Raw genomic sequence first — 13757 nt, forward strand, 5'->3', positions numbered from 1 at the left:
AGCGTACGTCCTGTTTCCGCAGAGCGCGTGAAGCAGGGAACTCTTCCGTCGCGAGTGTTTCAGACGGACTACGTACAAAGTTGCAACACAGGAAGTTTGCTTTGACAGCGTAGAACGTAATGTGTTGATATACTTTGGAGCCAGCGCGTCTCTTTTCGGCAACAAATTCCCACGTTAGCAGAGTCTATTCACACATAAAGCTTGAATTTGATGAGCAAACAGAAGCGACGATGTTCGCGGGGCTGCCTGAGCTCGGGATATCCAACGGCGAGGATCTCAAAGAAACTCTCACCAACTGCACAGAGCCGCTGAAAGCCATTGATCAGTTTCAGGTAACGCCATATTACTAATTGTTCTCCAGACCGCATGTTACTGTTAATTATAAATGTGCATTCTCCAAACCATGTTTGTGCATCCCAGGTATGAGCCTGTGCACCCGCGACTGACCCGAATTGTGGACCAAAATCACACCCACGTACAGTCTGCACCGGTTCAGCTCGCTGCCTCCCTCTGTTTGTCATCTGCTAGCTAATTTTAACACTTGCAATGAAAGAACAAATGAAAATGTGGATGCAATGTGCAACAAGTGTTCAGAAGTTTGGACTAAAAGTGGTAGCTTCATATATTGTGATTTTAAGAGCTAATATCCTGCGCTGTATAAATATCGCGACACTAAGTTATCGACTAATAAAATATGGCAACGATGGCCACTTAAGTTTGTAGCAAATTATTTTAACCTGTGCAGATTATCGGTGGACTTACTGACACACATCTTATTGTACAGGCGAGGAGGATGAGTAACGATGAGAGTATCGTTACATCTGAATATTTGATGTGTTTTGCAAAGAAAGAATTCACTTTAAAGAAACTCAACCCCAACCAGCCGTACAGAAACAGGGAAATACTGGAGTGCCACTAGAATGATTCATTTTCGTAAATCACATTTCTTTGGATATGTTAATGATAAAATATTAGAGGTATTCTTTCGTATTTCATTCATTTGATTCTTGGCTTTTTGTCAGTAAAGCCTTCGTCACCATGATCTGAAATGGACAGTTGTAGAAATGCAGCTCCTCTGCACGGCTTATCAGCAATGTGCTTATTAATAGATGAACTGAAAGAGCAACATGGCAAAGACGTACAAGGATACAACCTGCAAACATTGCAAACAAGCGAGGGATCATTCATTCATGTGGCTCTGAATCAACCAGCTACAGCTTGAACTAACCCTGATGATGTTCCATGACTGCAGATGGAGAATGGCATCCTGCTGCCGACCCTCCAGTCTGCTCTGCCGTTCCTTGACCTCCACGGAACGCCTCGGCTGGAGTTCCACCAGTCTGTCTTTGACGAGCTTCGAGACAAGCTGATGGAGCGCGTCGCCATCATTGCAGAGAGCAAGGAGGAGGACAGGTCTGTCAGGGCTTGTTTCTGACTCTGAGTAATATTTTCTGATGGAGCAAGATGGGGTGCTATTGTGCTCTGTTTTTGTCACTCTTACCGACAGATACGGGAAACTTGAAGAGCTGCTGGAGAAGAGCTTTCCTCTTGTCAAGATGCCGTCCATTCAGCCAGTAGTAATGCAGGTGCTGAAGCATCTACCCAAGGCAAGTGGCTGTAGAGCTGCTACTCTCCTGCTGAACACTGAAAACAGCTATATATCACAAGAGTATGGGCAATAATGTTGTGTATAGTGGATGGGAATTTTTTAATGTATATCTAATCAGCTGTTGAAGAAATTGAAGACTGAAGAGCACATTTCGCGGTCTTAATAATAATTCTGACATGCAGAGATATTTCCAGTTGATCAGCACTGCAGTGGCTGTCCAAGTAGTGCAAACTATTATCTCTGGTGTTATTTGATTGTTTTAATGGGTTTCAGAGCTAACTTGCTATTTATTAACTCACCCATTATTAAAACATGCTTTTAAAAGTTCATTATTGTTGTATTTTTCAAACACTGATACGATGGGATGGGACACATTCCCTGCAGCAGCTGACTGTGGGCAGGTCCCAGTGCCGTAGGAGTCCTCCAAGCTGCCTCCAACTTCTTGCAGAATTAGGAGCTACTTTAAGCATTAAAATGCTTTGTGAATTTAACTTTCAGACCAAAAATTTAGGAATATTACCATTACGACACATGCACCCCTAACAGAGTGCTCTCCATCCCTCCAGTTTCACACACTTGGAGAATCAATGATAAGGAGCACTGAAGCTGCTGTGGAGGCTCATGGTGGAACAGCACCTTACTGACACACTTAGACTGCTTTTACCTTTTGATTTGTTACCCATCTGTGTCTGTGTCATGGACTGTGGCGTAAAAAATTGACCTGTCGATGGCACTAGGTGAAAATCATTAGGATGCACTGTGTGGGAACTGCGAATGTCTGTACCTAACGTCATTTGGTAAAGAGGAAATTGAACCATCTTAAAACTCCCCTAAATCTTTATCACACGCTCCCTCCTTCAGGTGCCAGAGAAGAAACTGAAGTTGGTGATGGCTGACAAGGAGCTGTACAAGGTGTGTGCTGTGGAGGTGAAAAGGCAGATCTGGCAGGACAACCAGGCTCTGTTTGGGGATGAAGTGTCACCCCTCCTGAAGCAGTACATCGTGGAGAAGGAAGCAGCTCTGTTCAGCAGCGACCTCTCCATCCTGCACAACTTCTTCAGCCCTTCTCCTAAAACACGGCGGCAAGGCGAGGTGAGTCACAGTCATCAGGTGTCTGAAGAGCACTAAGCGGTCTTTGAGATGTGAATCCCTGTGTGGGAGTGTGGTTAAACCCCTCTGTTGCTGCAGGTGGTCCTGAAGCTGACCCAGATGATTGGAAAGAACGTGAAACTGTACGACATGGTGCTGCAGTTTTTACGGACGCTCTTCTTGCGGACTCGAAATGTCCACTACTGCACGCTGAGAGCAGAACTGCTGATGTCTCTTCACGACCTGGACATCAGTGAGATCTGCTCCGTTGACCCGTGCCACAAGGTAAGCACAAACACTGATGGCGAATCAGTTTAGTGACACCCTCTTATCACTGAAGAGCCCCAAACCCAAACTGTGTTTCCTGTGTTCATGTCTCTCTCTTTTGTGTTTGTGTTGTGTGCTGTGACAGTTCACTTGGTGTTTAGACGCCTGTATCCGTGAGAAGTTTGTGGACGGCAAGCGAGCCAGAGAGCTGCAAGGTTTCCTGGATGGAGTGAAGAAAGGACAGGAGCAAGTCCTCGGGTAAGCGTGAGGGGACACGTTGAGTTTCTGAACTGAGCTGTTCACCTGTAATGAATGGATGAATTCATCTTTGGAGCGTTTTTGTCCATTCCAGGGACCTGTCTATGATCCTGTGCGACCCGTTTGCTTGTAACACCCTGGTCCTGAGCATCATGAGGAACCTGCAAGAGCTGCTGAGTCAGGATGCTTTACCCAGGGTGAGCTACTGTCATGAGGACGCAGGCAGGAAGATACACACAAAGTAGCTTTTCAAATGTTTTCCGAGAAAGGAAATGTATTCAACATTGATTACTGGTTTTGAGTAAAACACCCTCAGCCAACACTCCAGAGCAGACACAAAATATTTCAGCGTTCTCGTCTTAACAGCGTGTGTGAACCATTAGACACTGTTTAATGCAGTCGTTTATTTTCTGTTCTCCATCTCTCTTGGTTAAATGGTGTATTCCAGGTCTAAAAAACTGTTGTATAACACCAAGGCTTTGTGTGCCAGGTGTGAAAATATGCAGTGGAATGTACTGTGTTACTGGATTGTTTGTTTTTCAAATGACAGTTCCCTCACTCACTCACTCACTCACTCACTCACTCACTCACTCACTCACTCACTCACTCACTCACTCACTCACACACACACACACACACACACACCATTGTGTCAACAGAATGTGAAGTAGTTGTGTCTGTGTTTGTGAACAGGACAGTCCAGACCTGATGCTGCTGCTGAGGATGCTGTCACTGGGTCAAGGGGCGTGGGACATGATTGACAGCCAGGTCTTCAAAGAGCCCCGTTTGGTACGTTAAGTGTCACCATGGGAGGATCTTTGCATTAAGTTTTAAAGTCACGGCGAAAATCTGTATGTAAATCGTTCAGAATGGAGTCATTTTCACTCTCAGGATCTGGAGGTGGTGACCCGCTTCCTGCCTGCCATGATGTCAGTGGTTGTGGATGATCACACCTTCACTGTGGAGCAGAAGCTTCCCAGTGAGGAGAAGAGTTCGCTGACATACCCCACCACCCTGCCAGATGCCTTCAACAGGTACAGCACTGCAGCAGACGAGCGGGGGGACACGATATAACGTGACCTCGCTGGAAGCTGTTCCGTGAATAGCAGCGTCTCAGAGATTCTGCTCGCTTCTATCAGATATATAATGTATGTATTTATTACATATTGTTTACTCTGATGAGAGAACATCACAGTCCAGACTTTTCGGTCTCTTTTCAGACATTTTATAGACAACATAGTTATTGAAAAAATAACCAGCAGCTTAACCCAGTCAAATTCCAGATCAAAACTTCTATTTTTGTACTGCCTCCATTTATCTGCCTCTCTTATTAGCCTAAAATACAGATGTATTGCACATTTTACAACTTTTTGATTTGAAATGAATTGTTGTCATTCAGGATTTATGATGAATTATATAACTATAGAATTGAGGTAAAATGCAGTTTGAAAATACATTTTTTTCTAATTCTGAAGATGCCAAATATGATCAGCTGATCAGTGAAATCTGAGAGGTTTTATGTGTAACTGGTAGCAACTGGGGCTCACAACTGCATCATAAGGAGATATCAGATGGAAAATGAGAAACAAGCCTTCACTCAGGTCACTTTTATTCAACTCACATTCAGCATTAATCTTATGACGGGGGTCAAGTTATTTCTAAAAGCAAATCATAACCAAGAATACAGTAAGGCTATTTGCAAAAGCAGGAGTTCTTCACAGACTTCACATTGTGTGCATACCTCCTCTGCAGGTTGTATGAGACTGTCCTTCTGGAGAATAGCATGACTGTGAGACAGTACACAGAGAGTGAATTTTATGGCACTTTTTGTGATGCTCCTTCAGTCAGGGATGTTTTTCCTTGATGAGAATTATGAAATATGCACCAGGGAGAAGTATGGTGATTGTGACTGTCTGTTGCTCCCCCTCAGGTACCTACAGGAGAACAGAGTGGCCTGTGAAATGGGTCTCTACTACGTCCTCCACATTGCCAAACTGAGGAACAAGAATGCCTTACAGAGGTTACTGCCTGCCCTGGGTGAGTATGAGAAGTCCTGAAAGTCCATTTCACCAAAAAAGACACTTAATACATTTTACGAAATTCCTTCAAGCCTTCACTGCATATGTTATGTGAGTCTGCACATACATAGATGTGAATGTAACTTCACTGGTTGTCGGAGGCGTACAGCCATGGTAGAGGTAGTAATTCTAGTGTTCTTCATTTTATTTCCACGTTTCTTCCAGTCTCCTTGTTAAATTGCTCTTTGTTTTGTTATTGAAGACATGTGGAAGTAAAGAGTTGCATGTCTGCTGTTCCCCACAGTGGAGACCTATAATGACATGGCCTTTGGCGACATCTTCCTGCACCTTCTGACTGGACACCTCACGCTGCTCTCTGATGAGTTTGGAACAGAAGAGTTTTGTTCAGTTGTCTTTGATGGCTTCCTTCTTACTTCTTTTTCCAGGTGGGTTGATTGTAGCACATCCTAACTGCATGACCAGGGTCAGTAAAGTCGGCTTTTTAAGGTTCCACATCATTTTATCAGCTTAAAAGACAAAGTGGACCAATATTCTTTTTACACTGAGCTCAAACATCTCTGCTTTGTCTCTTGTATGGAAGTCTCATTAATATTTTCAGCTTGTGAAATAGTATTCACAAGTAAATTCACAGCTTGCATTTGTTTGTAACCTTTGTGTGTGTGTGAAAAAAAATTGTACGCATGTATCTGAATGTGTGAATTTGTAAAAAAAAAAAAAAAAAAAGATTTTGTGCATGTGTGAAAAGGTTTTGTGCACACATGCATAATTTGCACATGTGCAAAATGTTTTTGGAGCTGTAGAAATATTTTGTGGATATGGAATTAAAGCTTGTGCAGGAATGTTTTGAACAGTGAGGTTTCACAAAGTCTGAACAGCAGACACACAAATGTCCTATCTGTGCATGTGACACTGAAGTGTACAAGCTACAAGCATGAGTGTTGGCCCTGTTTTTATGCCTGAGCTGACAAGACAAATTAACATGTTGCCCACTGACTAGTCAATCAAAGGAAGCCAAACTGTCCAATCAGGGGGCAGAAGTTTCTATCGGGTTCATTCTGGTCACGTTTTCTTCAGGCTCAGAATATTAATGCCCCTCATTTGCTCCCACACTCCTGATGTGTTTTTTTTTTCTGTCTGAATATCTTTCAGTAAAGAGAACGTCCACCGACACACCCTCCGGATGTTGCTGCATCTCCACCACAAGGTGCTGCCATCGTACATGGAAACCCTGATGAAAACTCTTGAACCTCCAAAACAGGTTGGCTTCATTCCTGTTCCCCCTCAACTGCTTACATTTTTGACAAGGTCACTGTTTCTGCAATCAAATAATAATTCAATTACAGCCAAATAATTACTGGTAAATGATAGCACTATTAAAATTTATACTAAGCCCACCAGCACTGAAGGTCAGGGCTTTTCCTGCAGCTCATGATTGTCTGTTACAGAACCCGACTCAAGTAATTTGCCAGTGGCCTAAAGGACAGGGAGGAGGGCGTTTTATTAACCATGTAACTTTAATCCAGTCTCACTGGGGCTTCAGACTGGGGACACCTTGAAAAACATGTGCCTTTGTCACCCACTCAGGTGGCAGGTTAAGTAGTAGTTTACATACAGCTGAAGCTGTCCATTAACATCACAGCATCACATCCTTTAGCTGGGTAATGTTCTCGCTAATCAGTCCAATGATTCAAGTGCATTTATCATGGAAGACAGGATGGTACATGTGTACATACAAATGGGCCTGACTGATAGGATTGAAAATGTTGTCTTGATAGTAATCAGGATATTTTACAGTATTGATACTTTACGTGACAGGACACATATTTTCAAAAATCAAATATCACTAAATGCAACTGACGTTTTCATTTGCTCCATCCGAGAGAAAACACACCAGAACAACCAAAGGGATGACAGATTGTTTATATAGGATTCATGAATATAGAATTTGAAAGCTTCTTTTTTTTTTTTTACTATGGATAAAGCTACACTCAATCTGTGGTCAGGACGCTGCGATACGCAGCTATTCTTCTTTAGAAGGGAAGTGTGCCAGTAGTTCCTCCTCCTGTTGTCCTTTCTCTTTAGACGTCGCATACCTTGAAACAGCATCCATCCAGAATCTTAAATGACAGACGTCAAATTACAGCATGCTTACAGGAAATGTAAGCATGCTGTAATTTACCCCAAAGCGCTAGCATCAGTTGGAGTTCAGCCAGATTCAGGCGTTCACACGCAGACTGACGCAGACGTAATGTAGATTATTTATCCAGTTAAAGATTTCAGTGACAGTTTCATATCACAGATCAGATGTACGCATCAGAGTCGCCGTCTTTTCTCTAGTGTATGTACTGACACTTTGCCTGCTGACCACAGAGCAGCGAGCCAGTGAAGGAGCTGTACACCCAGCTGACGGAGAAGCTGGAGGCCCAGAAGAAGAGCCCTCCACCACTTGAAGAAACTCCATCCCTGGATCTGGGACTGCACCCAGTGACCGTCCCCACCACCGCCTCCACCCCAACCACGCCTATCTGAGACGGAGCAGACACAGAGAAAAGCAGACTGCTCTGTCAGTGACTGACTGTAAACACAGCCACCAGCTGGCTTGTGAATTCGGACTGAACTGGACATTTTCCATTCTTTTTTGTTGTATGATTTTTCATGGAGGTTTATGTTCTTTCGATGTTTGTCTCTGAGAGGGTCTTCCAGGTCTGACAGTATAGTCCAGCAGCCAACTATTTTTCTTCGGGGTGGGGGGAGGGAGGGGAGCAGTACACTTTTCTAAACTTTGTGCTCTTGCATTATTGTCCAAAAATACAGTATTTTCATATGTAACCGGGCTGTCATTGTGTCAGTAGTGCAACAAACCTGTAAATAAATGATTATGTAGAAATACAAAGTGGTGTTGTTCCAGACAAAGGGACAAGATGCAGTTTCACACCTCATACAGCACTGCAACACCTCTGTGCAGACCACTTGATGACAGCCACTTGACCTCATTTGGCAACTCCCTTGGCAGCCACACAGCACACATGAGGACGTTGTGAAAGAGGAAGAGCAAGTGTATTTTACTCAAACACAACAAACTGAGGACAACTTCAACACTGGTGAGGTCTGTTCACTTTCTTTCTACATGAGCAACCAATGGCCATAGATGAGGTTTTAAAAGGCCATTTTACCTGCTATATCATTCAGTAAGGGTCTGTATGTACAGTGTATATTGATATGCTGGGATATCTAAAAAGCTTTGTGTTCTTAATGATACTTTGATACTTTTTTACAAAGTAAAAACATGGATGTAGTGTTTGTACAGGTGTAAAAGAATTGTGTTATACTCTTACTACAATACATTGAGTGTAAATGCTGTAAGTGGGAAAACCATACAACATAATGAGACAAATTCCAGCCTCCAAGGGGCAAATGAGCGTGTTGAATCAACTCAGTCACACGGCCTCAGCAAAGACCGAACAACAGAAGCATCACAAAAGAAGTGTGTATTTCCTTGGATTGAAGGATATTTTCCACATTGTGAGTCTGATGAGACGCTCATGACTAAAACTGCAAAAAGCCCAGTGTCTGTAGTTCTACTGGGTAACTCCACCCCTGGCATCTACTACGCACATGTAGGTGGGCTGAAAGAGAAATAGTACAAGATTCATTTTCTCATCATACTGTAACACAGGGTTACACAGCAAGGACAATGCAAGTTGTACTCCTTTATGCTCCTCACAAAACAAAAATGATAGAAATGGATGAATAATAAAAAGTCATAACAGTGAACTTCTTCATGGTGGAGTGCAGGGGCTGAGTTGAGTCTCACAGCCTGAGGACGGAGCTGCTCTGTCACCTGTTGGTGTGGCAGCACATACACAGCACATCCAGACAGCAGCAGGGTGAACTGGCTGTGGCTTGGGTGGACATTCTCTTTCAGTGTCCTTTGTGTTACTGCACTCAAAAGTACAGACAGCTTCAACTCTGGTAAGGTCTTTTTAAACTGCTTATTGTATACTCTATGAGCAACCACTGGCCAGACATGAGCATTGGCTTTTAGACTGACATTTTACTTGTCCTAACAATCATAGTGATGGTCTCTATACAGTGTGGACAGATGGGTGTCAAGTAAAAAAAACCTGAATAAATAGTGGAGACAGACATGCAGAGGCCTCCATACAGGTCAGGAGTGCTCACTGATTTGATGAAAATGGTGTGAATCAATTAAAATTCTAGCACATTTCATAGGTCAGATCAGTGCAAGTCAAAGTACATCACAGGTGACTGACAAGCTGATAGCGTGTGTGTGTAATCACATACTTGGAAACATAGTAATTATGATCAAGAATTATTTTTAACATTCCAAGTTATTTTACCAACGTCTTACGCATACTGAAATGAAGTATTTGCGGTCTTGAGGCTGACTGGGTTTCCACAGTACTTAGGAAACCTCACTTTAGGGAACTCATGCAAAACGTTGTGTCGTGTATCTATTTCTAGACATATTAAGCACAAATAATGCATCTCACTTCCTATACAGTACTAAGAACAGAAAGACAGCCTAGTCCTAGTGTGAGTGCAGATGGTGTATGCATCCATCAGGTGGACAAAATAACATGAATGCCATACAGCATAATGTGATACAAACAATAGAAAAAGGTAAGCAGAGAGTTGAAGCCACAGCTCTTTGACAGACTGAATGATAGAAGCTCCACAAAGCTGTATTCATTGTATGGATCTTGGATTGAATTCAATTAAATGTGTGTGTTGTTCATTCCACTCCATAAGGAAGATGCCGTCCTAACATATTGATGATTCTGGTCCCGAGGGTGCTGCTAGAGAAAAAGTCTGAGTGCTAAAAATGAAAAGGGTTCATCTTCTAGACAGCATGAATATAATCAGTCATGCCAATCTGCTCATTAGATTTTGATATATTTTGTGTAGAGGTCAGACTTTGGGCCTGACGGTGGAACTGGAGGGCATGTTCCAGGTTCAATTCAATTCAGTTTTATTTGTATAGTGCTGAATCACAACAGAAGTTGTCTCAGGACACTTTCCATATAGAGCTGGTACAGGCCGAGCTCTTTTATCTACAGAGACCCAACAATTCCCTCATGAGCAAGCACTTGGCTGCAGGTCAGCCCGATCTGTATTCTTCTGTAGACAAGAATATCCACAGACAACAGACTTCATGGCGATCTGGCCATTAGCTTTCAAAGCACCTGAAATAAAGTGTAGCCTAATAATCACATAGTATTGCCATTTATATTCATTTCCATCATATGAATGAATTCTTTTTGGAATCACTGAGCAAAGCAGAGACATAGGTGGTGATTCACAGATCTGGATGAGTGTAATGACCACAACTTACATAAAACCAGGTGAGGAATATAAAGAGTTGGTTTATTAATTTGTTTATTACTGAATATGGAAGCTTAAACTTGCAATAACCAAAAGGCAACATCTGCCAGGAGCAACGAGCAAACATTGAAAGCTGAGCGAAAACTCCCTATGAAGCACAGTAAAGCCAAAGAGAGCTGCAGGTTCAGGTGATCATTTTCTCGAGGTTCATCACTATAAACAGCCCCTTTCACACTGTCACAATGTTTTCACACTGACATTTGATACACTGTTAGCGCAAAAATTCTTATTAGAAGCTGCTTTCAGTTCCATTTCAGGGTTACTACAGGCCAAAGTTACAAAAAAATGGAACACAACAGTGAAAAACTGCCTCAAATGAAAGTTAAGTTCCAAAACTAAACATACGCTCTGAATTACATAAAAACAGGAGGAAATAGGAGTAAACAAAGTGACCCTTACTGGGCTTCCAGGCAATGAGATAAAAACAGAAAAAAGAGAACTGTCTGACATTAAGGTGACAGCAACACAAAAATAAGCTGTGGACCCAAATAGCTCACAGTGCAAATACCCTGCATGTAAACACGAAATGACCAAGAGGCCCAGAAGTGCAGTTCTTACACGATGCAGCCCAAAATGGACTGTGATTGGCTGCAGGTCCTACCAGCATCATAAGCCAATAGCATGGCGGAAGGTGGAGGATCAAAAGCTGAGACCAACCAGCCTGAAGGGCAAGGCAGCACGTACTAGCATGCTTTAACATGTACACATTCACCTATGGGGTGTATGGGATGTGAAACAGGCTAAGTTTGCTGCGACAGAAAATTACTACTGCACTTTCATGGAAGCTATTCCATCTGCTATTATCTGCAAACAGACAGTTTATGCATCAAGCTATATTACATGAACTGCACGTGAGGAATTCACATCCTTTTCTGAGTACAAAAATGAATGATAAATGTATAAGGGACATAGCCCAGAGAGCTACAATTGGTAAACCTGCTGGTATTTTATTTATTTATTTATTTATTAATCATTTCTAATTTGGTACGGACTGGAAAAAACATGGTTGTTACCCAGAAAATCTCACGTTTTATTAAATCAGCTCAGTGTTAATGCATTATTTGCAAAGTATCAGTTAAATGTTGTTCCTCTTTCTTCGGTCTGCTACAACACAGATGTTTTTTGGGGAACTGTACCTTTAATTACTTTTTGGAATGACCTTTATACATTTTTAAACATAAGATTTGATACTTACGTTTAAAAATTGAACTTGTGTTATTCCTGTTTTGGTTCTTCACTTATGAAATGTCTGCTAAGAAAAGTTAGGCCGCTAACCATATTTCTTTGCTATCAAAGGTCACTGTACACTCAAGCAAACTCTAAAGCTCCGAAAAACTAGAGCTTTGGGAGGCAAATTTCATGTGTACTTTTTCTTTTTTTTTGGTTGAGTTTGATGCATTTTTACCTATTATATTCTTTACTGATTTATTATTATTTGTGTACTTTGAGCAGACAATGAATTGTTACCATTGTTAGAAGAATAATCCTATTATGAGTCCCTTTTTGTAAATAAAGATTTGAAAGATCCATACAGCCATCTGTTTATTAATCCAATCTGAAAAAAGTTGTATTTGTAATTTGTACTTTTCCCACAGGCATAAGACGCATAAAGATGTTTGACACGATGAAGCCTCTGGTGGTTTCCTCACAGTTCGGGAACAGCAGCAATGACTCTGGATCTTGCCTGGGAGCGACCCAGCATGTGTCCATCACCACCCTCCTGAGCCTGGTCTTCTTCCTGGGTTTCATCCTCAACATGTTCAGCCTCTGGGTGTTCTGCTGCCGGTTGCCCAGCTGGACCTCTGGAACCACACTGCAGTTCCACCTGGCCCTCAGCGATGCCATCGCCACCCCAGTCGCTCCCATGATGGCAGTGTACTTTGCCATAGGCAACGACTGGCCCTTTGGCCATTTCCTGTGCCAAGTCAAGATTGCCCTGCTTAGTTTGCATTTCTACGGCAGCATCGTGTTCCTCACTCTCATCAGCATTCATCGGTACACAGCCGTGGTGCACTTCAACAGAAGCTGCTGCATGAAACAGAGGGACTTTGTCAGGAAGCTGTGTGCAGGAGTTTGGTGTCTGCTACTGATCCAGGCTCTGATCTACGCTTTTATGCTTCCTCCAAGTAAAGAGGGCAGTCACAACCAATGCCTCTCCATCCATCAGAAGAAGCTGACAGACGCCTACTTTGTCATTAACTTCATCCTGTTCTTCCTTTGGTTTTTATTCCCGTTCTCTGTGTTAGCTGCTTGCTATGGCCGTCTGGCCAACACCTTAACCCGCCTCAACAGTAGCACAGCTAAAGGTCTGAGAGTCAAGGTGAAGTCTCAGAGGATGATAGGCATGTGTCTGCTGATATTTGGGCTGTGCTTCCTACCTCTGAACATAGTACGTACCGTGGGGGTGATACTAAAAAAATATTACCCAGGACAATGCCACATTCTTAGGCAGATCGAGACGGCGTATTATGCATCCTGGATTTTGGCCGGCGTGAACAGCTGCCTGGATCCACTGTTGTACTGTTTTGGCTCACAAAATTTTCGAGATGCATTCCGGTCTTTTAGAATTGGACAGCGAGATAGTCCAAACAGAAGTGATTCAGAAATGACTCCAAATCAGTGATGCAGAGTCAGAGTCACAGGCATTTTAACCGAGTGTGACCAAAATGGGGGGGGGCAGGAATCAGTGTTTGTGGACAGATCATGTTCAAATTAAATGTCAGTGAGCTCTCAATTCTCAGTTTGTTGACAGCGCAGGCCTGAAGATTTCCGTGCTGATTTAACAGACTGACACCCTCAACTGATGAGCTCAGCATATTGTGGCATTACCCCTTCATATACCCATCTCTCATTTATCTTAGGATCACAACATACTGTATCTCTTTTCTGTAGGTACTTCTTTTTCAGACTGAAATTCTGTGTGGACCTAAAACTGTTTTTTATGTTATATCTGATTTGTTTAATCCATCCATCCATGCCACTTTGGGCTAACCAGTAGCCAAACTAGCTGTAGCTTTCTATTATCTGTAGCATTCAGATTTGAGATTGAGAATGTCTCACAAGACAGCAAATAAATATATTTTCACAAA

General features: G+C 42.5%; 2 protein-coding genes across 2 annotated transcripts; both read left to right on the top strand.

The window, feature by feature from the left end:
* The first annotated feature begins 76 nt into the window (after positions 1-76).
* On the top strand, positions 77-8146 carry nelfb (negative elongation factor complex member B). Its single transcript, XM_076729894.1, has 13 exons — positions 77-332; positions 1253-1413; positions 1508-1607; positions 2471-2701; positions 2798-2983; positions 3111-3223; positions 3318-3420; positions 3917-4012; positions 4115-4257; positions 5154-5260; positions 5546-5687; positions 6412-6520; positions 7633-8146. Exons 1-13 carry the CDS (start codon positions 231-233, stop codon positions 7789-7791), a joined length of 1752 nt encoding a protein of 583 aa, XP_076586009.1. The 5' UTR covers positions 77-230; the 3' UTR covers positions 7792-8146.
* Positions 8147-8358: 212 nt separating this feature from the next.
* Positions 8359-13322, top strand: LOC143321374 (P2Y purinoceptor 2). Its single transcript, XM_076731679.1, has 2 exons — positions 8359-8363; positions 12264-13322. The coding sequence occupies exon 2, from the start codon at positions 12281-12283 to the stop codon at positions 13289-13291; it is 1011 nt and encodes a 336-aa protein (XP_076587794.1). The 5' UTR covers positions 8359-8363; positions 12264-12280; the 3' UTR covers positions 13292-13322.
* Positions 13323-13757: the final 435 nt, after the last annotated feature.

The sequence above is a fragment of the Chaetodon auriga genome, chromosome 5 (genome assembly GCF_051107435.1).
Source record: "Chaetodon auriga isolate fChaAug3 chromosome 5, fChaAug3.hap1, whole genome shotgun sequence".
NCBI classification, from domain to species: Eukaryota; Metazoa; Chordata; class Actinopteri; order Chaetodontiformes; family Chaetodontidae; genus Chaetodon; species Chaetodon auriga.